Genomic DNA, 26948 nt, shown 5'->3' on the forward strand with positions numbered 1-26948 from the left:
TTTAAAATAATTTACAAGATGAGTGTGGTTCATTTCTAATAGACCTAATTTATCCCTGTAGCTTTAAATAATTAGTCTATGAATGAAAAAATCTTACTTGGAAAATAATTATGAAACCTAATAAATTGACTTTAAATTGACCTGGTAGTTAAAATATGGTCACTGTTTGAGGACCCACTACTCTTCTATTACCCTCACGGGGCTTCAACCACTATAGGGTTCTCCGTGTTCTTCAGATAAGCATTTGGGAACTTTCATTGTTTTCAATGCATGCCATGGGTAGGAGGCAGGGGAAAGGAGAGGTAAAGAGGAAAAGTGAAATGAAAAGTACTATTACTGTTTTTCAAATTAAAAGCAGCTGATTCCAGAAAACATTTTTGTACTTTAATGCCTTAAGCAGAGGAAAACATTTCAGTGTTATTTTTTAACTTCTTACTCACGTGTCTTCTACCTCCAGCTGACTTCGGAAGGAAGATGAAAGAACACGGGTCCCTTGTGGCCATGAATTAAAGGACTCACTAGAACTTCTCTGAGACTCTACACTTTCACCCACCCCTATCTCCCTCTTCCTGTGCTCAACTAAACCCGAACAAGAATATGGGGAGGACATGGTTAGAAGGTGTGAACTTGTGAACTAGCCCTGGGCTTTCGGGGACGGGGGGGACCTCAGATCCCAGACTGTTCATGTCCTACTAAATGTTAACTCTGTGACACACTTTGTTAATCCCATCCACCCCCTCCCTTCTCCAACACTGCCTCATAAATACCATGGGTATGTGAGCTTTGTGGTAAGAAAGGTGGAGATTATTTTTAGAGAGACACCCCGCACCAGTAAATGTATCTAATAAACATTTCTATAACCAGTTTATTTCATCTTTGGGGCATAGTTTCCCCTACAGTGAGAGAAACTGACCCATCCCTAATGGCCAATTAATCTTAAATGAGGGTGAGAAAATTAAGGAGACATGGTGAGCTGCAGGTCCTTCTGGAGACGAAAAACCACACATTCAAGGCAGGGGTCAAAAATTCAGACACTTTGGGGGAGCCTGGGTGGCTCAGTGGGTTAAAGCCTCTGCCTTCGGCTCGGGTCATGGTCCCAGGGTCCTGGAATCGAGCCCCGCATCGGACTCTCTGCTCCGTGGAGAGCCTGCTTTCTCCTCTCTCTCTACCTGCCTCTCTGCCTGCTAGTGACCTCTGTCAAATAAATAAAAATCTTTAAACAAAAAAAAAAAAAATTCAGACAGTTTGAGAGGTCCATGGGGTAATGGGACTATATGAACCTACCATAGTACCATAGTTAGGAAACGATGTGCTGGCCAACTAGAGAATGTAGAGCCAATTCACATGTTTAAAAACAAATAAACCACCATGCTGGCTAAACTGAGAGGCTACGTTCACTCCACCAAGATACCCATTTGGAAGCATTCTTTAACTTTTTTTTATTTTTTAAATTTTTTGAAATCATACAGGGCCTGAACTCATGAGATCAAGACCCCGAGATCAAGACCTGAGCTAAGATCAAGAGTTGGACACCCGGGGCGCCTGGGTGGCTCAGTGGGTTAAAGCCTCTGTCTTCGGCTCCGGTCATGATCCGAGAGTCCTGGGATCGAGTCCTGCATCGGGCTCTCTGCTCGGCGGGGAGCCTACTTCCTCCTCTCTCTCTGTCTGCCTTTCATACATAATAGATAAAAGATTTGTATCAGAATACATAAAATAATCCCATAAATGAAGAAAACAAAAGATAACCCAACAAGGGGCACCTGGGTGGCTCAGTAGGTTAAGCCTCTACCTTCGGCTCCAGTCATGATCTCAGGGTCCTGGGATCGAGCCCCGCATCGGGCTCTCTGCTCAGCAGGGAGCCTGCTTCCCTTCCTCTCTCTCTGTCTGCCTCTCTGCCTACTTGTGATCTCTGTCTGTCAGATAAATAAATAATTTAAAAAAAGAGTTGGACACCCAACTGACTGAGCCACCCAGGTGCTCTGGGATCATTCTTTTATTTTTTAAAATTTAATTTCATTTCATTTACATTCAATTAATTAACATATAGTGTATTATTAGTCTCAGAGATGGAGTTCAGTGATTCACTTGTTGTATAGAACACCCAGTGCTCATTACGTCATACAGCCTCCTTAATGTCCATCACCCAGTTACCCACTCCCTCTGCCCCCCCTCCTTCCAGCAGCCCTCAGTTTGTTTCCCGTGATTAAGAGTCTCTTATGGTTTCTCTCCCTCTCTAGTTTCATCTTGTTTTATTTTTTCCTCTCTTCCCCTGTGATTCTCTGCCTTGTGTCTCAGATTCCACATATGAGTGAAATCATGTAATTGTTTCTCTCTGAAGGATCATCCTTTTAAAGTAGTCCTATGTAAACGGGATTAGAAGGAATTGGGTTCATTTGAACAAGATGAAGCTCCTGGAGCTTTACTTATTTCTTTTTGCTTTCCCAAACAGATATTCAATATAAACAAAGCTTAGAGAAAGGCCAGCCCTCAGAATAGACAGCAGTAATTAACAACTTATTTGAAGTTTCTGAAAGTTCTCCCTGCCCAAATTCTCCTCCCCACAGGTTTGCCGCAGCGCCTAAAACATCACGGGCCACATCACTAGGCTCGTGATGGAGGCCTGGAGGGAGTGCTCAGAGTCTGGGAAAGGACGTCACTTTCTCACAGTAGCTCCAAGAGCACACAGGTGAGTCTGGCAGATTCGTAGCTGGAATGTAGCTGACAGGCTACAGCAAAGTCATGAGACAAGTGAAAAGGTATCACAATTTTGTGGAACAAATGCGATTCAAAAGAAATTAAAATCTCCGGCCAGCCAGGAGCCCTGACAGCTTTAGAGCACAAAGGCTACAAGGCTGGGGAGTGAAGGAAAGCCAGGTGTCTGGTGGTGGGGAATGAGGGACACATCAGATGACTGAACTAAAGTCACTGAGTGTCTATTCTGTGTCATGTCCTGTATTTGGTACTGGGGACCCCAAAATGAATAAGCTATGGGCCCACCTACCATGCAAGACAGACTTGTAGCTAACACCAATATTTTATCAACTCGATGACTCATGTTTTTTCATAGCTAAACATCTCCAAAATTGATAGCATCTCACAGTTTTCTTGACAGTAGGTTTCCCCCCCTTCTACAGTAGTACATAAAATAATTACATTTGTTACAGAAGAAATAGAGTAAATAGATTGTGACATACTACTACTGAATAGGAAGAACAATAGTTAAGATGTATTGCATAGATTATAGTGAACTATTGAAATTTTTTAAAAAGATTTTATTTATTTATTTGACAGAGAGAGACAGCAAGAGAGGGAACATAAGCAGGAGGAGGAGAGGGAGAGGCAGGATGCTTCAGCAGGAAGCCCAGCAGAGGGCCCAGTCCTAGGATCAGAGATCAGGACCTGAGCCAAAGGCAGACACTTAAGGACTGAGCCACCCAGGCGCCCCTGTTAAAAGCTTTTAATTAGGGGAATGACATGTGAAATCTCTGTATCCGTTCTTCCTTTCCTCCTGCTTGCTCCTTGTCCTCTTATTCAATAATTTTTTGGAGCACATTCTATGGGTCCTGTTCTCTGTTATATCCCAGGGATTCAATGGTGAAAAAGAGACATAACCATTAATCAATGGGCTCTAATTGGCATTTATAGAATACTTCTTCTAATGGTAGCAGGGTGACACATTCTGCAGCACACATGGAACATTTGCTGAGACAGACCACAGTCTTGACCATAAAACATACTTTACCAAACTTAAAAGAATACATATCATACAAAATATGCTTTCAGACTACAATGGACTCAAACTAGAAACAACTCATAGAGAGATAGCCAGAAATCCCGAGGTAGCAGAAGACCAAATAACATACTTCTAAATAACACATAAGTCAAAGAAGATGTGTCAAAAGAAATTAAAAGTATTTTGAACTAAAAGTGAAATATATATTTTTTATTTTAAATGTAGGAACCCGGGGCGCCTGGGTGGCTCAGTGGATTAAAGCCTCTGCCTTCAGCCCAGGCTCTGATCCCAGCGTTCTGGCATCGAGCCCCACATCAGACTCTCTGCTCAGCAGGGAGCCTGCTTCCCCCCACCCTCTCTCTGCCGGCCTCTCTGCCTACTTGTGATCTCTGTCTGTTAAATAAATAAAATCAAATCTTAAAAAAAATAAAATAAAATAAAATGTAGGAATCCTTTGCCAGCGATGATAGAGCTAAGGCATGACTGGGTTGGGGTGATGTTGGAAAATTTGAGGGAGATTAGACAGTGGAATTATTCTGGTTTCTCAGAGGGCTAGACTCTTTTGGTACCTCTATCTTCTCTTGCCCTCAGACAGATAAAGCAGGGGCATCTGAGAGTTGGAAGAATTAGAGTAAGCTAGGAGAAGCAGGAACGAGGGGGACTCAGACAGCTAGAAGAGTATGTATGAAGTCATGGGTCTGGAAGAAGAACAATGCACTAGAAAAAATAAAAGGCTAGTATGGGGGCGCCTGGGTGGCTCAGTGGGTTAAGCGTCTGCCTTCGGCTCAGGTCATGATCCTGTGGTCCTGGGATCAAGCCCTGCATCAGGCTCCCTGCTCAGTGGGGAGCCTGCTTCTCCCTCTCTCTCTTCCTGTCATTCTGCCTTCTTGTACTACTCTCTAGCTCTCTGTCAAATAAATAAATAAAATCTTTAAAAATAAAAAAACAAAATACAAACTAAAAGGCTAGTATGGCTAAAGTGCAGAGAGGAAGGTGGGAAATGAGGCCCTTGAGGTTTGGGTGGAGGAAAGGACAACAGATGATGGGAGGGGGAGGGTCTCATCTAAAAGGGGAAAAAGAAACAGGGAAAGGCCCTACCAACTCACATAGCAGCCACTGTCGGGCTTCCCTCCTTAATGTGAGCTACCTCCTGATTTGGGTGGGTGGGTACATTAAGGTGGGGTGGTTAGTGAGTGAAGGGCCAGTGCTAAGAAGAGCTCTTTTCAAGGGAAATGTCCACAGGAAGTGGGTCTGTTGGAGTGAGAACTTCATCAAGTACCTACATTCATCTGCCTGGCCTGGGGAGTCTAGGAAAAGGGAGTCTTCCATGAGCAGGCTTTGATTTTTGTGTAGGAGATCTTCTCCAGGGCAAGATGCTTCAACACAGGAACCCGAGTCTCATCCTCTTGGAGGACATGGGAAAGGGTGGGATTTTCTGTCTGAATATGTAGATATACTGAAGGAAGATAGTGAAAGAAAATTAAAGTATTTGTGTGTTTTTCTCCCCGTCTTGTTGAGTCCTCTATCTCAAGCAGATAACTGAGTTTTTAATATACTTGTTTTAGGTCATTTGTGTGCCCTAAAGCAGAACTTGCTCAAAAGCAACATCTGACTGCGAGAAAAGCCAAATATTTGGGTGATTCAGTGGGGGATGGAGGAAAGGGAAAATAGCAAGAGGTATTTTTGAATTCTCAACCTAGGTCAAGGTGAACTTGTGTACTCCCAAAGATAGAAGGAACAAGTGTACCACCAGGTAACCATGTCCCTGGGGAGGGCCCAAGATCTCAGAGAGGCTGGGCATACCCCGCATTCAGGAAGGTTGGCACCTAGGGCCAAAAGTATCTCTAAACCAGCAAGGCCTGGAAAAGCAGATACCCTTGACTTGAAGCTGAAGAAGTATCTCCATGGTAGCCAGTAAAACCCAAGACCCGGGGCTATTTTGGCAGTGCTTAAGGCCGTAGGACCGTGGTTGTGCCCTAGGGGGAAGGGTGAAATGAGGCCCATAATAATTGAGACTGGATATCCCAACAATCCAGTGGGATGAAATCTTAAGGTAGAATTCGTTAATTTAAATACAATTTTTAAATGTGTTAAATTTTGCACACTTAAGTGAGGGACCAAGATTCTTGTCTATTTGAAAGAGACAACTTTGCCTGGTGTGTGGAATGCTCTGTAAAGAGGCAAGCCAGAAAGGAGGAGAATTTGGAGGCCGTTGTATTATCTAGGCAAGAAATCGCGTGGCCCTGGATTAGGGTGTTGGGAGTAGATCTTTGGGGAGAGGTAAGGTAAGAAGTGGTGTCAAAATTTATTGGTACCTGTGATGGATAGACACCTGAGGTGACCCCTCTGATCCCTGCCTCCTGGTATCTATGTCCCTGTGTGATCCTCTGCCTGAGAGTATGGGCAGGAGCTGCCACTTGATGCCAACTAATAGAATGTAGCAAAGGTGATGGGATGTGTATGAACTTGTGATTATGTTACTTATGAGTATAAAGCACACCTTGATTGAGTTGCTCCCTGCCTTGCTGGCTTTGAGAAGGTAGATAGCCATGCTGGGGAGCCCTACATGGTAAAGAACTGCAGGTGTTCCCTAGAAGATGAGGGTAGCCTTCAGTCAACAGCCCCAAGAAACTGACAAGCTTAGTCCTAGAAACAAAAGAAATTGATTTCCTTAACAGCCCAAGTGTGCTTGGAAGCAGATCCTTCTTTAGTCAAGCCTTCGATGAGACCACAGTCTTGGATGACATCTTTATTTATTTATTTATTTATTTATTTATTTGAATTTTTTTAGAGGCAGAGAGGGGAAGGTGGGAAGGGGCAGAGAGAGAATTCCAAGCAGACTCCATACCCATCTCAAAATCCAACATGGGGCTCAATCCCACCACCCTGATCACAACCTGAGCTGAAATCAAGAATCAGACGCTTAACCTACTGAGCCACCCAGCTGCCCCCTGGATGACATTGTAATTACCATCTTGTGAGACCCAGAGCTGTGCCTCTAAGCCACAACCCCAGAAACTGTGAAGCAATAAATATTCTTGTTTGCAGCAACTGAATTTGTTACATAGCATAGCACGGCATAATACCCTGTTCTTTTTTTTAAGATTTATTTATTTATTTATTTATTTATTTGACAGACAGAGATCACAGGTAGGTAGAGAGGCAGGCAGAGAGAGAATAGGAAGCAGGCTCCCTGCTGAGCAGAGAGCCCGATGCGGGGCTGGATTCCAGGACCCTGGGATCACCACCTGAGACGAAGACAGAGGCTTTAACTCACTGAGCCACCCAGGAGCCCCTAATACCCTATTCTTAAGTGCACCTGTCTCTTCCCACTCACAGGCAAATCTAAAGTTCTATATAAGAAATCAGTTCCTTCTTTTTTTTTTTATTAACATATAATGTATTATTAGCCCCAGGGGTACAGGTCTGTGAATCGCCAGGTTTACACACTTCCCAGTGCTCACCATAGCACATACCCTCCCCACTGTCCATAACACCACTACCCTCTCCCTACCCCCTCCCAAGACATCAGTACCTTCTATTCACACACTTTCTCAGCTTGTTTTCCTGGCTGAATCTAGTTGTAGCTTCTCTGCTTGAGACCCAGTTTTTGGATTTTGTTTGGTTCTAGTTGGAATGCTATCTTCTCAGGACTTTATTTAGGTTTCTGAGTCCATGTTTTCACTGGACAATGTTTCTGATTCTGTGTCCCTCCTTGTCCCCTCCTTATACCCTTGCCCCCACCCTGCTCCCCACATACTCTCCCCTTCTCCCATCATATTAATTGCTTCCATTTTTTTTCTTTTAAAGATCTTTATTTATTGGAGAGAGAGAGTGCATAGGGAAAGGGAGAGAGAGTCCTCAAGCAGACTCCCCAATGAGTGCAGAACCCCAACGTGGGGCCAACGTGGGGCTCAATCTCACCACCCTGAGATGATAACTTGAGCCCAAACCAAGAGTCAGATGCTTAACCAACCACGCCCCCAGTTGACCCTGGATGGTACCTTAGACAGATGACAGTATAGAAACCAGATTGAAGAAGAGGAAGTTAGCAGTTACAGTACTAGTTAAGAGGGTATTTATAATAGCACAGGTGAGATGGCTGGAGGCAATTGGAATGAAGAGGAGGAGAAAGATTCAAGACACCCTTTGGAAGTAATATTGACAGGCCTGGGGAAGGTTGAGAGGTAAAGGAGCAGAGGTCCGGGATGATAATGTTGTGTTAATGGCTTATGGCTCCGGTGACTAGATTGAAGGCAAGATCATAACCGCACTTGCCCCTCACTGATCCCTTTTAAACCAAGATAGCAGGCAAGTTAACCTACACTAGGAGAGCTCTGAGAAGCAGAAGCACTTCATCTCTAGAATTCATCCTGGTTCTACCAGTCACCTGGCTCTGTCGCTGCCTCGCTGTATACCCCAGTGGTAACTTACCTTACAGAGCCTCTGTTTTTCTCACTGGAAATGATAACAGAACATACCCTAGAGTGTTCCTGAGAATTAAATGATGCATTTCATCTGAAGCGTTTGGCACAGCACTCAGCACACAGGAAATGCTCAAAATGCACCAGTTTTTATTACTGAGATGTGCTGCCTTTGGCCATTCATGCTTTTGCCAGTTTCAGATTTCCTCCTGCTTTGAGAGCTCCTTTCTGAACTCTATGCCTCATCTCCCCGTTTTCACAGAGCTCCTGGGTAGGTCTCTCTTTTTCTTGCTTTGACTTTGGTACTCATCTAGGCTCAGGACATGATCGGGAATCCTTCAACCTCCTTTTCCCCTCACGTTTCAGCTGGGCCCAAGGGACCGAATGCCCAGGCCTGCTTTCCTTCTCGATCTGCCAGCAGAGAAGTCTGTAACAGCAGATTTTTGCAAGGCTTTGCAGGACTGCAATTTTAAATACATCCGAGTACATATTCTCTCCTGTAAAATGCAGTAAAGTGCGTTTTAAGGCTTTGTGACAGCTTCAGGCTCCTTCATGAAATTTTAGAAATGCAGTTTCAGTTCTGTTTGTTTGTTTCAGATTTTTGCTATTTCAGAAATTGACCATGCCTGTGATGATGAACAGAGAAAAGCAGGATTGGACAGGGGTGTGGATTCTGCCTGGTTGGTTGGGCAGGTCCACTCAAGGATCAAGGGGCTCCTCCTCTCACATCAGGCCAATATAATTCTTTTTTTTTAAAAAAGAATAATGAATTTTTTAAAAAACGATTTTATTTATTTATCTGACAGAGAGAAATCACAAGTAGGCAGAGAAGCAGGCAGAGAGAGAGGAGGAAGCTGGCTCCCTGATCAGCAGAGAGCCCGATGCGGAACTCGATCCCAGGACCCTGAGATCATGACCTGAGCTGAAGGCAGAGGCTTTAACCCACTGAGCCACCCAGGCACCCAGGCCAATATAATTCTAATGCATACCTCAGGGAAATTACCAACGACTCAAGTTCTAGATATGGAATCCTCCCCCAGAGAGTCAAAACGGCGAATAGTAAATCCACGGCTGATGAAAGTCTATTATGTGTTCATTTTTTTGCTGATGTCCTGGAAGGCAATGATATCACTCACAGAATATGACAAGACTGTGCTGAATGCGCACATTGTTTAGAAAGGGGGATGTTAATCAATCCTCAGAACACACCCCTGATTTAAAACATCGTTGTGAATGATTATTTCGTATGCCATATTTCTAAATGCTTTGATCTGGTTTTGCTGTGTCTGAAAAGACAGATTCTGGGGCAGATTTTTTGCCATTCAAATTTACAGTAGAACTGAGCTTTGAGGACACTGAAAGGCAAGTAAAAGAAATATACCTGAGTGTGAATGGTAGGAAAAGTTTCTGATTCCTCTTTATCCCTCTCTATCACACACGCACGTACGTGCATCCCACTTAACAAAGCCTGACCCATGGAGCCATAGGCTCTCCTCCCTTCCTGGTGTCACAGTCCTTTTCCTTTGGTTGCTTTGCATCGCCCGTGAAATTTCTGGGGCTCTCCAGACTATCTAACAGTCAGTTGTAGAGAAGATGTGATGATTCTGCTTCGCAGCTTCATCAAGGAATCTGTCAAAAAATGGAGTGGACCTGGGGCACCTGGGTGGCTCAGTGGGTTAAAGCCTCTGCCTTCAGCTCAGGTCATGATCCCAGGGTCCTGGGATCGAGTTCCGCATCGGGCTCTCTGCTTAGCAGGGAGCCTGCTTCCTCTTCCCTCTCTCTCTGCCTGCCTCTCTGCCTACTTGTGATCTCTATCTGTCAAATAAAATAAATAAAATCTTTAAAAAAAACTGGAGTGGACTTTAGGGGGGTGCTTATCTGAAATTGAGGGACATTATCAAAATTACTTAAATCAAGTTGGTTGATGTAAAATATAGTTCAGGTTTAGGCTTCATTGGAATCTAGGTCAGTCAACTTCAAACAATGTATGGGAAGTGAAGGAAAAAAAAAAAAAAAGCTCGCATGTCCCATGGGACACAAAGGACACCTTCCATTAAGTGACTATTGGAGTTAGTGGGTTATAAAATTGAGACTGATTTTTTTACCTCTCTTAAAATTGCATGCCGCTGATAGCCAGTTCAGTAAGTTTTAATCCAAAAAGAGCTGGTTTGTTGGAAGTTTGCTGGATGGCGCAAAGGCCTGAAGAACTAGCCTCAGGAAGGAGGCAGCTTCAGGCCTTGAGGGAGAGATCAGAAAACATGTACGACAAAGGGATCTCACAAACTCTGCCCCTTATTTCTTTTTGTCCTCTTTGGTATGGGGTTCGTTTTCTTAGGCATTGTCCAGTGGGAATTTGGCCCTGTTAAGTCCAAGGCCTTATTCTTCCAGCACTGGGATCACAAAAAAAAAAAAGATAAAAGAGGCTTCTCTGCCAGCATCAGCCGGAACAATGCTGGGCAAGTCCTCTTATTGCCCTGGCTTTTGTCACATGTCAGTCCTTGTGAGACAGGGTAATGGAAGGGACTAAATGAAGAACTCCTCCTTATTTTTTTTCTTTTTCCTCTTTCTTTTCTTGCTAGGACCTACACCCCCACCTTACATATGACTTAGAGTGAATGTAGGTCCTCCTTATAAAGGCCAAGGAGTTAATGATTTTTTTTGTTTTTTGGACTCTTCCAGCACAATAGATAACATCTGAGGGGTGATCACTTGAGGTCATCCTGTATGTTTTCCAGACACCTTGACGCCAAGACCCCTGGCTCCAGGGCCTAAGTGATTTATGAGGGACACTTGAACACTCACCCTTGTTTTGACCAATTCCTAGATGCCTGGAGGATATGTACACCAGATTGCAATTCTCAGTAAAACCCCCAGACCCAAGCAAAGACCCAGTTTCCCAGATGGTCTATCTCTAGTCTTTCTACATCTTCAATAAATTCTGCTCTCACTTCCTCTTGGCTTCTCTTTTATTTCTCACCTGCATGAAGCCAAGGACTGTCTTGGAGGGTCCTGTGGAACCTCTTCTGCGTTCTCAGACCCAGCCAGCCTATGTCACTTGGGCTAATCACTGTGGCCAGAGAATGGGGTTGCTATGTTCATCCTAGACTGAGATTGAGTTATGAAACTATGCATTTTCCAGGAAGGGAAGAACACATGCTGAACAGACAAAAGTGGGGAGAAAAGCCCCTAGAGACATTCAGAGATAATAAATCATAACTTGATGGTTGGCCGTGTGTTAATGTCACAGAGATAAATAAATATTCATCATTCACCTAAGCGTCCCATGCCTCTCATTAGATTTACCATCAATTTTCCAATTACTGTTTTTTGTCCATAAAGATGTTCAAAATTACTTGGGACCTCCTTATAATTTTTTTATTTGTTCAGTTTCTTTTTTAAAAAAACATTTTATTTGTTTATTTGACAGACAGAGAGGGAGAACAAGCAGGGGAGTAGCAGGAGAGGGAGAAGCAGGCTCTCTGCTGTACAGGGAGCTGGAACGGGGCTCAATTCCATAACCCTGGGATCGTGACCTGAGCTGAAGGCAGTTGCTTAACTGGATGAGCCACCCAGGTGCCCCTATTTGTTCAGTTTCGATAAAGTTTAATATTTATGGTGCATATTGTAACTGGCTTACTCAGTATGTCTTCCCACCTTGTATCAGAATTCCTCACTCCCCTTAGAGTCTGGAAAGCAAATACTTCTTTTCCCACATCTTCTTGCACCTAGGTTCTGGGTGTTCATTAGGCTCCACCAAACAGAAGCACTGGTAGGGCAGCTGAATTTGAAACTGAGTTTTAAGTGCAGAGAGAGGCCCGGATTGAGCTACTCATTTTGCTGGACAGACTGTAACATCATGACATGGTTCCGAAGCCATCCCCTGTGCTAGCTGCCGCCCAACTGAGCAGATGGCTTCTGAGTTGTGGCAAGAGAACTAGTTCCAATGGTGGCCAAGTTCTACATTATGGCTTTGGAAATTGTTCTTGGAAGCTCCCCCTAGTGTGTGTTCTTAAAACTTCCGAATGATTATTATGTAAGTCATGTAAAAGCCGGCAATAAATTCTTTTTTCATTAAAGAACTTGAAAGGATTCTGTTCTCTGTGGTTCAACCCTCACTGAAGCAACATAGACATTAGTCTTTAAAATGTCACTGGACATTTTGGCTATTTCATTCTTCTTTTCCATCTTTTTAATTACATGCATACTAAACACAAAATGAGGTTGGCTTTATTTATTATTTGTTGCTTTCAGTGAACAGGTGAATTGGAAAGTGATCACAGTTCCTGCTAAGGGGTTTGTTAGATTCTTAGGGAACACCTGCTATTGTTCAATATGCCGTGTTGGAGATCTTCCATTTGCCCCTCCCACAAAGCATGCATGAATTTACTGCATAAGAAGTTCTCATCTGAGCAAAGCAGATCACTCACTGACATCTGGAGGCCTTGGAGGCTATAGCGATGGGCTGACACACCTGCCACAATTGCAAATGAAGAAAAAATCACCTAATCCCAAAGCCCATTTCTTGCTGAACTGTAAAGAAAACAACTTGCCTTGCTCTCACCCTGTTTGGGGCTGGGGACGGAATGTTATTTTTATATTACAAAATATCCTTGACTGGAGAGAATATGCAGAACAAAATATACTTTGTTATTTTTCAAAACGAACATAAAATTGAGAAATAAAAGTTGAGAAATACTGTTCCAGTGACTTGAAACCCCAAACTCTCAAAGGGAAGGCTAGGAAAGAAAAGAGAGGAGAAAGTCTGAGTACAGTAAGAAAAAGATCCCGGAGGTGTTGGTCCACTCACCAACTTGTAGCATTTGATCAATATGAAGCCTGTGTTTTCTTGTCTTGTTATCTCATTTACCCTCAATTGTTTAAAAGATGGGCTTTTTTGGACATTTCAGTCCAGTTTCATGTTCTAAGGGGAGCGGAGAAATGGTTATCTGATTTGAAAAAGCAGAGGAAATGTTTTAATGTGGGGAGCATCAAATCTTGGAGGCCCGAGAGTCCCTAGGGGGTGGCGGGGAAGTTCCTGGGAGGCTATCCGTATCCCCTTCCTACCCGGAAGCACCTCCTAGCGTAACTCTCCTCTATTAAATGCCCAAGGATTCAGCATTTCCCAGAATGAGTTGCTGGGCGGCTCCGGTATCTTTCGGAGGCGGGCCACGAGCTCGCAGCCCATTTGCAGAGACGAGATGATGGACACCTCTTGAGTCCAACTGGCGCGGAGCGCGTGCAGACTCCTTGGAGGGGCGAGCTGGAGTCCAGCCTGGGTCACTTTCCGCAACACCCACCCCTTCTTAACGCTTTCTAAGCCCTCGCTGCGCCGAAGGGTAACCGTCGAAAGCTACAGCCACAAAGACACACTCAGAATGATCTGCGTTCGGGCAGGAGTGCTCCTCCCCACCGACCCCCCCGTACTGCAACGCGGCCGTTTCCCTTGCGCGCAGCACGCATTTGTGAATTACCGTCCGGGGTCCCGCGGCCTCCGCGCGCCCCCACGGCCAGCTTTCTCCTTCCCCAGCTCCCGCCTCCGCTGGGGGTTCTCCGGCGCCCGTTAGGAGCGCCCCGTCCGACGCGCACCTGGCGCGCTCGCGCCGCTGCCCGGGCTCCGCTTTCACTTTCTGTTCCGGGGTAGGGGAGGCCGGCGGCAGCGGCGCGAGGGCGAGCTGGTCGCGTCGCAGACCACCCCCCAGGTACAGCGCGCAGGTCCCCAGGGCACCCCTCGGGGAGCGGTCGCGGGGCTGGAGAAGGGCTCGGTCCCGGCAACCTCCGGGTGCCCGCCGGGGAGGCCCGAAGACTCGTGGCACGCGGCGGAGGAGAGCGAGGCGGGGGGACGCCGGGTGGGGGAGAGTCGTGGTACCCGGGGCCCGGGTCCGCGGGGAGGCGCTGTGTTGGGCGACCAGCCTAGCCTTGCTCGGGTCCTTCTCGGGCGGGAGAACGCGGGGGGGCTCAGGGCCAGTGCGCCTGATCCGCGCGTTCTCGCGGCCACGCTACTTCCCGACCCGCGGGAGCCTCCTTGCGGTGCGCGCCTCGCCGCTGGCCTCCTGCCAGCCTCCGGATCCCCCCCGCCTCGCGAGTGGCGCCAGATGGAGGGGGCGGGAGGACGGCGCGTTCGGCTGAGAAGGGTACTTTGGGGATAGCTGGCCGAGAAGCGAACGTGGCTTGGCATTAACTTCTGGTTGGGCGTGTTGAAGGATCAGAGTCCATGAATGTCCCCAAGATCAGTTCTTTCCTTGCTTCTTCTGTACTTAAACTCCCAGCAATTGTCTTCCCTTCACTCTGGCTCTAGCTGAGTTTTATTCAGATAAAGTTCTACTGTTGGAGCAAACTAAAGTTTCCTCTCTGGGTGCGTTATTTGCCAGGGGGGCCTGCAAGGTAATTTCATGGAAGGAGAAGAGCAGTCCCTTCCTTGCCGTTTTTCCGGAGGTTCTTTGTGTAGGTCGGGTTCAGTAAGAAAAGCTCAGTTTTCTGGCAGATGCCCAGAGTATCATCTGCTCTCAACTCAGGAGGAAAAACAAGAACAAAAACCTTTAAAAATTTGGCCAGTGCTTTGCTTTTCCCAAGGATTTGGAATGGTGCTGGTACCATAGCCCATTTTCAGGTGGGCCTAAATGAAAAAAATTCTAATTCGTTAAAAAAGAATATTCAGGTTAATTTAGCATTTTTTGTTTGTTTGCCAGCAGTGACGAACTATTACAATGCCTGTTAATTTCATCATTCAGAACATTTTGGGAGAAAGTCCCTTACCTGTTGGCGGTAGATTCCACATTGAGGAGTGTTCTAATAAAGGGAAGGCTGAGCTAATCCAGGATCTGTTGCCTCTGCCTCCTCCTTCTTGCCTGAGAAAAGTCATAATCATCCAAGGCGGACTAAGTAAATTTCCTAAAGTAACTTGAACTCTTCCTGGCGGTGAAGTTAGGAGCTCTGTTACCACCACCTTGACTGGAAGAGATGCTTTATTTAGTAAAATCAGATGCCAAAGGCAGGTACTTTTTAAAACTAAAGAAATGCAGTAAAGGACAGGAATGACCTTGAAAACTTTTTTAAATTTCTGTGCTCTAAACACGTGTATTCATCTGTCTGCTGGTATTTTTCCTTGGATATCTCAGCGATATCACAAACATATTTAAAAAATGAACCGTCAATTCCCTCTCCTCCCCTTTAGAACTCTCCCACCTCTGGTCTTCTTCTTGGCAAATGGCACCTAGGACTGCCCAGATGCTCATTCTAGAAACCTGGCAGCCTTTCTGATGTGTTCTTTCAGTCACCCTGCACTTCCAGTCCACCCCAAATGTAGATGCCTGAGTGCATCCATCTGTCTGTCTCTCCCCTCTCCTACTCCCTCCCACTCTCAGAGTACAAGCCACTAGTTTACTTTGTCTAGACTCCTTTCTAACTGGTTTCTTGGCCATCCCCCAGCTCCTTTCTTGAGCCATGTAGTTTCTGAACTGCATCCTAGGACCTTCTAGTTTGACATCCAGTGCTACTCATTGCACTTGGGCTGGGAGCCCAATTCCTTAACAAGCCTACAGCGGAGTGGTGTTCTGGCCCCCATCTTCCCCTCCAGAGGTGTCTTTCTGCTCTATGCTGTGCCTCAGCTTCCCCAACCCTCATAGCCAGGCCTCTCTACTGCCTCTGTGCCTACAAATACGCTTGCTGTCCCTTCTGTCTGAAAACTACCTTCTTCTTTTTTTTTTTCCAATTTATTTATTTTCAGAAAAACAGTATTCATTATTTTTTCACCACACCCAGTGCTCCATGCAAGCTGTGCCCTCTATAATACCTACCACCTAAACTACCTTCTTCTTTCCTTAGCTAATTTGAATGTGTTCTTTAAATCTCAGCTAAAATATCCTCCAAGAGCCCCTGTTGGAAATCGCTCGGCCTTTTACTCTCTTTCAGGAGGTGTGTGTGTGTGTTTTAACCACCCTAATCGCGGTTAAAAATTCCTCCCCACCCTGAGCCCCATAAGCAGTCTGAGGTTACAAACTTATATTACTAGTGTCCAGCCAGATCCCAAGCCCATAACAGGTCCTCAGTAAATATTTGTGGAATGAAGGATTGAGAATATTTAACTTTACAACATGCTGTGATAGAAGTATTATTTTCTCAGTTACACATGAAGAGAACGAAACCGGGATTAAATAACCTGTCCAAGGTCACATAGTTGGTGGCAGAACAAGAAAGCAAAACCAGGTTTTCTTTTCTGACTGTAAGTGTAATATGTATTACATATCAGTATAAGTCTTCTGACATTTATGCCATACACGTTACATGTTCCATTGTGGTTTCCTGGCATTCTGTCCTCTTTTGAGACACAGCCGTGTTCCCTTTGACTTCGTCTCCTCATGGACTCAACCTTGCAAAGCCTTGGACATGGGTCCCACTGCCAACTCCTTTAGCAGCCTCTAGGCCTGGCTGTCAGCTCAGAACCTGTTGGAATTTTTAGATTTCCTCCTGGACTTTTGGGAACACTTGGGGACTTCTGGGGTCCTCCCATGCCTGAACCTACCACCTTCATGGTGTTCCCTACCTTCTTGGGGGCCTGGGCTGCACCCACAAAGCCACTACCATCAGAAATTCAAAATGGAAGTCTCACGCAAGTTCCCCTTATCTCTCATGTCCCACCTTCAAGGGAAATCCATCGTTTTGCCTCTGCCCTAGAATTCTGCCTGAGGAAGTAAAAGGGGAAACCCTTTACGATTTTGATGTTTAAACTTCATACGTCTTCAGATCGCTCAGTTCTCCATGGCCAGAAGCATCCTCTAGTTGGTTCCTACACACACATACAAAAAGAAGAAGCACATAAAAAACCTCCCTGTTGAAACTTTAATTCTCTCTTCCCTTTCGTCTGGGTGAAGACTTTTGAACCGAGGTTATGGTGCCTCTGTACTTGACTGTCTCTACTGTACTGGGTTCCTTTCTGTTTGCCTCCAGGTCTGCTCTGTGGGGAGGGGGATGTAGGCACCTTTAGCAGGGGAGCAGGATGGGGACTGAGGGTTTGGGAGAGCACATCAGTTCAGTTGTTACCTTGAAGTGGTATTCCTCCACATAGGGTTCAAGACCAGGATTTGGCAAGGATTATCTAGAAGGTTCTCAGATTGGCTTTCCAGTAGAATCTCTGGGAAGATTTTTTTAAAAATTCTGGTTCCCTGACCTCATCACCATAGATTTCAGTTTAACTATTCTAGACTGGGACCCAGGCCCCTGTCGTTTTGAAAGCTTCCTTGGTGATGTAATATGCAGCCAGTGTTGAGAACCACTGACATAGAGGTAGAATCCCATGGGCCACACCGTAGCATTACTACTTTTCTCATCTGATCTATATGTGCAGGAGCCCAAGGAGCTTGAGGGAATGGAGACCGCTTACCAGGACTCATCTAACAGATGCCTCCTGGCAAACACCCATTCGAGAAATGTCTTTGTCTAAGAGAGAGAAATGTTCAGTTCTCAGCCATGGTTGCCAGCTCCCTTAAAATTCACATTCCTTTTGTGTCCCCAGACCTTCAAAATAAAGTGTCTTAAATGCCCTCCCTTCATTTCCAAACCCAACCCATCCTTCCAAACCATGCTCCAGTGCTGGTCTTCCGTTGAAGGCACCCCAGAGTCTCTGTGCAGCAATGTCACTCCCTTCTCCCTCAGCAGTATCTGTCATTATCATTCTTAGAATGCTTCATGCTTTCTCTGTTGCATTCTGCCATCTGTGTATGAATGCTTTCTGCCTTTCCAGATTTTGAAGTCCTTGATTGTGGGGTTTTTGTCTTGTGTATTATTACACCTCACACCTACACACGGGGAAGCAGGCTCCCCGCGGAGCAGAGAGCCCAATGGCAGAGGCTTTAACCCACTGAGCCACCCAGGTGCCCCCAACATGTCTTTGTTGGATGATTGTAAGAGGGTATCCAGGAGATTGTTATGTTTGACACAAACTATTGCTGTGAAAATCACCATAAACCCTTTAAGTCCTCCCTGGCTAATACATACTAGATGAACTTTTGGCATGACATTTGACAGATACCGCTGGTATTAAGGGTTACTGTTAATGCATACCTGCCCCCCCCGCCCCCGCTACTCAGCATCTGTGTCTCCTGCCTATGCTTCCTGTATGTGACAGATTCTCTATTTGGAAGCCTGGTGGGGAGCCAGACTGTCCTCTACTGACTGCAGCGGCTGTGAAATCCAGATTCTTGCTCTTCCCACCTCCCAGACTGGTGGTGTGATACCCTACCTCACCTGAACAAAGTCCTGCCAAGCTGCAAGGGCAGTAGGGACCTCACATTGGCAGTGGCTGCGGCAGCATCCAGTAGCTAGTCCCTATACAGCAGGGCAGCTTCCTCCAAGGCCCAGGGTCGTGGGGCGTGGCCATCAGGTCAATCTCTCTGACGTGGTTCTGGCTGTCCATGTTGGCCTCTTTCATGTGGCTGGCTTCCCAAGTGTCCTGACAAGTCTGTGACACTTTTGGAGAACTACTTAGCTCGTTCTATTGCTTTCAACCAAGAACCCTGACAAATAGAGGTCTTTTAAACTTGGGGAGCCAAATGATACATTTTAATAGGTGTGAAGATTGTTGCTAACCAGTAACTTCTTTCTTGTGTGAATCAATAACATAGGGAAGGTCATTTTACTTTCAGGTAAAGACCTAGAACTTTTGGAAGTTTGTATCTATATCAGTTAATCCTGGGTAGATACATTGTGAAATTTTGCTGTCTTGATAATATTTTAGTGACTCAATTTTTTTGGGGGGGTGCTTTTATATATTTTGCCACTAGGTAATTGGAGCAAGAAGATGTTATCTCTGTTCATCAGATGGCCACCAGTAACCGTGCCATTTCTACCGTCCTCACTGTTGATTCTCTTAACTGTGTCAACTCCTTCGTGGTGTCAGAGCAGTGACACCTCATCTCCAAAAGCTAGCAATGGAACTCCATTCCCTTGGGAGAAAATGCGACTTCCTGAGCACATCACCCCAGTGCATTACAATCTCCTGATCCATGCAAATCTCACCACTCTGACTTTCGAGGGAACCACGGAAATAGAAATCACAGCCAGCCAGCCTACGAGTACCATCATCCTGCATAGTCACCTCCTGCAAATATCTAAGGCCACCCTCAAGAAGAGAGTCGGAGAGAGGCTGTCTGCAGAACCCTTGAGAGTCCTGGAGTACCCGCCTCACGAGCAAATCGCACTTCTGGCTCCCGAGCCTCTGGCTGTCGGACTCCCGTACACAGTTGTCATCGACTACTCTGGCAATCTTTCTGAGCATTTGAATGGATTTTATAAAAGCACCTACAGGACCAAGGAAGGGGAAGTGAGGTACTTCTTTCTATTTTTTTTTTTTTTTAACTCCAAGTGCTGCCCGTGCTATTTCATATGGATTATTTCTTAACACTCCCTTGATGGTTGAATGTTTTGATTTTGTGTTTCATTTCTGTAGCTAAAAATAGCCCATAGATTCTTTTCTTTGTTTTTTGGATCTCATTTTTTTTTCATTCTGTTTTAATCAGTTTTCTTTCCTTCAGCTCTGCCAAAGTGCCTATTTGTTTATTTGTTTAGAATTCTGATATATAATAAACATTTTTAATTCTCCTGGCCTAGGATTCGCTCCCTAGAGCTGCTATAATGAGGTACCATAGACTGGGTGGCTTAGAACAATAGAAATTTCTGCTCTCTCAGTTCTGGGGGCCAGCAGTCCAAATCCAGGGATCATTAGCGCTAGGGTCTCTCTACATCTCTGCAAAGAGCCCTTCCTTCCCTCTTTCTAGTTTGTGGAGGCCATCGATTGTTGGCTCCTACCGACATCACTCTGGACTCTGCCTATTATCATGTGGTCATTCCCCAAGTTTTCCTCTTCTTTTAAGGACACTAGTCTTATTAGACTAAGGTCCAACTTCATGGTCTCATCTTCATTTGATGACATCTGCGAAGACCCTTTTTCCAAAGTCATTTTCACAGATACAAGGGATTAAGACTTCCAAGTATGTTTGGAGAATGCTGTTTACCCCGTAGAACCTATTAGAAGAAATATTTTTTTTTTCTTAGTTAAAGCTTTTTTAAGGACCCTCATCTGCTTTTGTTCTGTTTTTAAGGAGGCAATCTATTTTGGGGGATTTTATGCTGAATTTTATTTATTATTTTTTAATGTGTTTATTTGAGAGAGAGAGAAATGGAGCAGGGGAGGGGCAGAGAGAGATGGAGAAACAGACTCCCCACTGAGCAGGGAGCTGGGCCTGGGTCTCCATCCCAGGACTCTGAGATCATGACCTGAGCCAAAAGCAGACCCTCAACCCACTAAGCCACCCAGGCACCCTTATGCTGTATTTTAAAATCAAATTTTAGGGACACCTGGGTGGCTCAGTTGGTTAAGCTGCTGCCTTCGGTGGTCATAATCCCAAGGTCCTGGATCGAGTCCCGAATTGAATTCCTTGCTGAGCAGGGAGCCTGGTTCTCCTTCTGTCTGCCATTCTCCCTGCTTATGCTTGTTCTTTCCTTCTCTCTCCCTCTTTCCCCCCTTCTCTCTCTACATCAAATAAATAAATAAAAATCTTAAAAAAATAAAGTAAAATTTTGTTAGTAGATTATACTCACTTTTTTCTTTTTTTTAAGATTTTATTTATTTATTTGACAGAGAGAGAGATCACAAGCAGGCAGAGAGGCAGGCAGAGGGGGATGGGGAAACAGGCTCCCTACTGAGCAGAGAGCCCATGCGGGGCTCGATCCCAGGACCCTGAGATCATGACCTGAGCTGAAGCCAGAGACCTAACCCACTGAGCCACCCAGGTGCCCCTAGACTCACTTATTTTTCTGATTCCATATTATTCTTTTGAGGTAAAAAAAGGTCAGATGCTACCCAAAATAATTTTTTAGCAAGTAAATTTTGTCCCTATCACAGCCCCTAAAAATAACTACTACTTCTATTTTAGGGATCATACTTCCAGACTTCTCTCTGGGTATGGATATACATTATATATATAATGGAGCTATATTTTCCATCTTATAAAGGATCTTAATTTAATATGTTGAGGAGATGTTCATGTGGATGTCTATCACTGTACGTTATTTTAATGAGTTTATTAGATGTATGTGCTCTGATTTAACTCATACCCCATTGACAGAGATTAGGTTGTTTCCACCCTTTCAGCAACAGCAATATCTTTGTTAATCATTTCCTTAGAGTAAATGCCTTGACATAAAATTGCTAAGTTGAAGGGTTTACAGTCTTTTGATATCCCTTGCCATATTCCTCATATGTAGCCAATACCTTTTATGGGCAGTCTTTTTAGAGCCAGAAAGCCAATAGATATGTCCCTGTAACTTACAGTTCATTGATTATTAAGGAAATTGAGCAGGTTTTGATGAGTTTACTATTTGTAGGTTCTTCTTCAGCGAGTTGCCTGTTTATTACCTGTACCTGCTATCCCCCTTGGTTGCTGGCATAATGTTACTCATTTTTTTTTAAAGATTTTATTTATTTATTTGGAAGACAGAGATCACAAGTAGGCAGAGAGACAGGCAGAGGGAGAGGAAGGGAAGCAGGCTTCCTGCTGAGCAGAGAACCCGATGTGGGGCTTCATCCCAGGACCCTGAAATCATGACCTGAGCCGAAGGCAGAGGCTTTAACCTACTGAGCTACCCAGGTGCCCCATGTTACTCATTTTTAGTGTTCATTCTCTGTCAAGGCTATTAACCCTTTTTGTCAAATAGCTTTCAATCCTTTTCCCCCAGTTTTTTGTTTGCCTTTTTACTTAGTTTATGATAACTTTTGTTCTATGAAAGATTTTTTTTTTCAGTAGTGAGATCCATAATCTTATGGTATCTCTAGGAATTAAGAACCAAACACACATCTCTTTTAGAGTCCCTGGTGCTTTATGCTGTACTTTTATTTCACTGCCCACAATTTTAGAGTACTGGCATCGACGCACTTTGAACCCACCGCAGCCAGAATGGCCTTTCCCTGCTTTGATGAACCTGCCTTCAAAGCGAATTTTTCAGTCAAGATCAGAAGGGAGCCAAGACACCTCGCCATCTCCAACATGCCACTGGTGAGTCAGAATGCCTGTGTGTCTGCTCACAGGAAAACTCTGTCAACATGCTGTCACTTGCATTACCCCAGGGACAGTTAATATTCAGGTCACCTGTGTATTTTGTTTTCTTGTGTGACAGCTAACTTTTCTTTCTTCATTTCCAACCCGTGCTTTTGTTTCAGGCAATAATTTTTCTGTAGTCAGAGAAAAAAAATTGTCCCTAAAAATATGGAGGATTTCTGTCCAAGAGGCATTCCAAGTCCCTGGTATGGCAGGAGGGACACTGTAAGGGACTCACGTCTGGTTTAAATGAGAGTGCCCTTCCCAAAGCACTTTCCCGCTCCTCTTCTCATATGATCTTATCAAGGACACACTTGGTCACATAAGGCTATATTTCTAGTATATAGTTCTCTATAATTTCTATATAGGATATACCGATAGTAACCATATGATTTGTAACTGTATCTATGAAATTGGCGAACAGAAAAAAAGTAATCTTATCTGAATATTATGATACAGAAGGTAAGTAGTGATAGATAGTTCCGTTCCCTTTAAAGAGACCATCATCCTCCAATTCCAAAGCAAACGTGGACAGCGTCCCATCTGATTTTCAAAAGTGGTGAGAAAACGCCCGTGCCGAATGAATGTAACTACTCAGTACGAGCCATGGAGCGATGATTCTAGCAGCTTAGAACAACTCATCCACTGAGCTCTCAGCCTGCCACAGCTGCGGATCATCTCATGAAACACACAGCCTGTGTTTGGGGAGCTCGCTGTGGATGAGACTCAGGTGGAAGACACTTTGCCCAGAGTCTTAAAGGGTGTTCCAGCTCAACCCTGTGATCACCAGGGAGGCCGAATCTTAGCGTGGGGCTCTGAGAGCCACAGCCAGCCTCTAGGACAGTACCTTGCAACACTTTTAAAACTCTATAGACCACCAGCCACCTCCCCCACCACCCGCTCCCCAGCACTGAATCCCATAAAAATCCCTTCTGCAAACAAGATTCTCCCAGGGCCCCCTCAGAAGGCCATGCTCTTTGAAAAGTGCTCTTCAGCAAATCTCTACCAGCTAAGAACTTCTGTCTACTCCACCCACATTTGTAGGTGAAGAAAACAAGAAACAGTTATGTTGTTTTCCTGATAGAAATTTGAGATTGAGAACATGCCTGTTCCAATTATCCCTCCATTCCTCAATATTACAACATTGCTCCCAGGCTTGTGAGTTCTCTAATTAGAGAATCAATCACAGCTTTGGGAGAATAAAGACCAGGGGAGGATGAAATCAAGGGGGAGACTGATGACCAAAAAACACCGAGAGAGAAACTCATAGGTTTGCAGGGTGAAGGCTGGGAGCTCCTAGGACTTCACAAAGATATCATGGATATCCAGGACCCGTTTATTTGGGAAAGGAAAGTCTCTAATGTGATCTGGCTGGCCTCTTGGACAGGAAGGCCCACCCATTGGCAGAAATCTTACAGGACCAGCCTGAAGTCAGGCTGCCGACCCGGAGTTCAGGGAAGGACAGTGGAGTCTCCAGCTATCTCTTTGGCGGCTGGAAAAGCAAAAGTGAATTGAAGTGTATGGGCAGCAGGCAGGATTTCATCCCATTTAAAGCTGAATTAATCAGCTTCCTTTCCTAGTAAATAGCGTAACTTCAGGAATGAAAATTTTGGTTAGGGGTGGGTAGAAGGCACTTGAAAAGGTAAGTTGGAGTTTTTCAAGAGTAAACCTAGGTCGGCTCTCAGAGTCCAGGGAGCACAGAGTGACCAGCAGACACCAGAACCGGTGGGGGTGGTGGGTATTACGAAGAAGGATGAGGGCACAGAGATGGAGGTGGAAATAAGATTCCAGGGAAAATGTGTTAACGTGTTAATATGGAATTGTCAGGCTCCTTCTTCTCTTGCTCTCCTTCTCCGGGGCTCTGTCCCAGCCCAGTGCTTGGTGTTTCCTGACATATTAGACTTTCCTTTTGGGGAGCACACCGCTGATACTGTCCCTCCACCACCCCTACCACACTCCGAGGCGTCTCCCGGATTGCACCTAAAGCAGATTCCAGTGAAGCAAATCCGAGTTTGGAGGAAGCTTGGCCATGTGAGGCCCAGGCATGGGTTACTTTCAATTTTGTAGGAAAATAGAAGCTCTTTTTAAAGTTGTACATGGTTACATGTTTGCCCACTGTAGGAACCAAACTAGACAGTGTGTTTCCAGATAATTCTTATACCTGTATTTAAGGTCTACTTCTTGGCAAAACCAACAGTCTCAGTTTTGCTTCCTCCCATTCGTATTATCAATCCTCACGTACCAAATATGGGCCAGTTTGCAACCATCTGGGGCACTGAAAATATAGTGATGATAGTGGCACAACTCTGTGACCATAATAAAAAAAACACACAACTGTATACTTTAAAACAGCGAATTTTATGATATGTGAATTATAGCTCATTAAAATTTGAGTAGAATGGCCTTAATCTCAAAATTACAATCAGATATTAGAAAGAGAAAGTTTAAAATAATTATACAAATGTTATGCTATATATTCTGAATATTATGTCTGGTGGCTAGGAAATTTCTCTTTATCAGATATTTTCAATGTATTGATAATTGGATTATTTCATGATTTCAGTTATTGTGATTTTAGGTTAAATCTGTGACTGTTGCTGAAGGACTCCTAGAAGACCATTTTGATGTCACTGTGAAGATGAGCACCTACCTGGTGGCCTTCATTATTTCAGATTTTAAGTCTATTAGCAAGATGACCAAGAGTGGAGTTAAGGTGAGCCCTGGGATTGTCAGATTGTCACACAGGGTGACCAAGTTGTCCTTGCCTGCCTGAGACTGTCTTGGTTTTAAAACCGGAAGTCCCACACTTCTGAATCTTGGGCAAAAACCGGGGTGGTTGGCATCTTCTTGTCACAGATGCTGGTATTTACAATGAGGTTCTTATCCCAAAAACGTGGAGAGGCTTGGCCTGGCCTGGGTCATGGTCCTGGCTCCACCGTTAGCTGGTTTTCTGACCTTGACCGTGCTCCCTCTGGAACCTAGTTTATGCTTTTCCAAAATATGTAAGTTGGACTGGGTCTTGCAGGGGTTTCTGAAGTTGTTTCTGGCTATCACTTTCTGCAGTTGGGAAGTAAATGTCATTGACCATCCAAACAGATTCTGGCTTTGAGAAGGAAGTAAAATAGAATAGTCGGCTTAAAGTATTACATGGCTCTGGGGAGAGCATTTGTGCCAGCAAATACTGGAATACTAAAGAGAATATCTTGTCTCAAGGACCACTTGCCCCTTTTCTGGGTACCATTGTGTAGTGAACAACCTGTTCAACTGTACAAACAATGCAAACAATTTTCTTTTCTGGAGGGGAGGGCTTTAATTTGAAGATACCTCATTTATTGGTGCTGTTTTTCACTGAGGCCTGAACAGGCAGGACTTCTCTGATGAATAATCTTTTGTTGCCCTAGTGGTTCTTATTCTTGTAGAGATATTTCTATTTATCTGGAGATTTGAAGGTGATGCTTGAGACTTGGATATAAGGATCAATCTAAATTCAGCAGGGAAACTATCAGGAAAAACACTCACCCACTGAATTGTCTACTCTGGGGACTCCTTTATCAAAGATTTTTTTTTTTTTTAATAATGTCTCTTCCATGCCGTGATATTGTGATTTAGGATAAGAAATATATATGTGTAGTCTTTGTCCCAGTCCCTAGCATGGGGCTCTTAAAACACTAGGAATTTTCTGCTACCAGCTAGAAAGGTGTCTCTAGTTAGGTTAATGAGATGACTTGTGGGAAGCACATAGGTAACCTAAACGGGGGGAGGGGTTTGGTTGCCAGAGAACCAGCCATGTGATTGGAGGGTTGGAGCTTTCATTCCTGCCCCCTTGACTTCCAGGGAGTGGAGAAGGGCTGGCGTTTGAGTTTAGTTACCAAGAGCTGATGACCTTAGCAGTCAAGCCTGTGTAATGAAGCTGCCATAAAAACCGCAGAGGACATTTCAGAGAGCTTCTGGGTCAGTGTGAGTGTGGAGATTCAGAGGGAGCAGACTGTCTGGAGAGGGCATGGCAGCTCTTTGCCTTTTTGTATACCTTGTCCTGTGCAGTTGTTCCATCTAGCTGTTCCTGAGTCATGTCCTTTTCTACTGAGCAAAGGATTTCTCTCATTTTGTGAGTTGCTCTTGCAAATTAATCACACCTAAAGAGGTGGTCGTTGAACCTTCCAAACGAGAGCCTGTTGGTCAGAAGCACAGAATCGTAGCCTGGACTTGTGAATGTCCGCTGAAGTGGAAGTGGGGGCAGTTTTGTAAGACTCGGCCTTTATGTTGTGGGATCTGGTACTCTCTCTGGGTTGTGTCGGAATCAAGTTGAATTGTGGGGACACCCAGGCGGCATTGCAGAGCAGCTCAGAGGTGTGGGGTTAGAATTGGGGCCCAGAAGTCCTTTTACTTATTTGTATTTTCAGGCCTTTTATTTCTTTGAACACATTAAATGTACATTTTATATTCTAGTAACAGTCCTGCCTGAAGTTTTTGTGTGTCTGGGTCTGTGGCTTTTTGTTTCTGCTGGTTCTTGCTTATGGTGTCTAGTTCCTTTGTGTATATTGAATTTACTGCCTGATTTGAAGGTGGATTCTTCCAGAGAGAATTTGTTTGCTCCTGTCAAGTGACTGGGAGCACTTATGAACCCATGAACTACTTTATTTCAAACTATTGGCTTCAGATTTTCTTTTTATTTTTTAAAGATTTTATTCATTTATTTGAGAGAGA

At 44.6% G+C, this 26948-nt stretch overlaps 1 protein-coding gene and 1 long non-coding RNA gene across 2 annotated transcripts in view; one reads left to right on the plus strand and one right to left on the minus strand.

Annotated features, from left to right (window-relative positions):
• Nucleotides 1-8287: 8287 nt before the first annotated feature.
• On the minus strand, nucleotides 8288-12996 carry LOC122900965. The gene is made up of 3 exons (XR_006383340.1): nucleotides 12965-12996; nucleotides 9147-9269; nucleotides 8288-8654 (listed from the first exon to the last, which is right to left on the minus strand). It is a non-coding gene; the product is annotated as an uncharacterized LOC122900965 (long non-coding RNA).
• Nucleotides 12997-13564: 568 nt separating this feature from the next.
• ERAP1 (endoplasmic reticulum aminopeptidase 1) overlaps nucleotides 13565-26948 on the plus strand; it is a 45701-nt gene continuing 32317 nt past the window's right edge. The window contains exons 1-4 of the mRNA XM_044265105.1: nucleotides 13565-13856; nucleotides 18933-19476; nucleotides 22064-22202; nucleotides 24823-24957. Of these exons, the coding sequence (XP_044121040.1) occupies nucleotides 18950-19476; nucleotides 22064-22202; nucleotides 24823-24957 (801 nt within the window). The 5' untranslated portion in view covers nucleotides 13565-13856; nucleotides 18933-18949. The remainder of the gene's footprint in view (nucleotides 13857-18932; nucleotides 19477-22063; nucleotides 22203-24822; nucleotides 24958-26948) is intronic.

This window comes from Neovison vison, chromosome 1 (genome assembly GCF_020171115.1).
Source record: "Neovison vison isolate M4711 chromosome 1, ASM_NN_V1, whole genome shotgun sequence".
Taxonomy (NCBI): Eukaryota; Metazoa; Chordata; class Mammalia; order Carnivora; family Mustelidae; genus Neogale; species Neogale vison.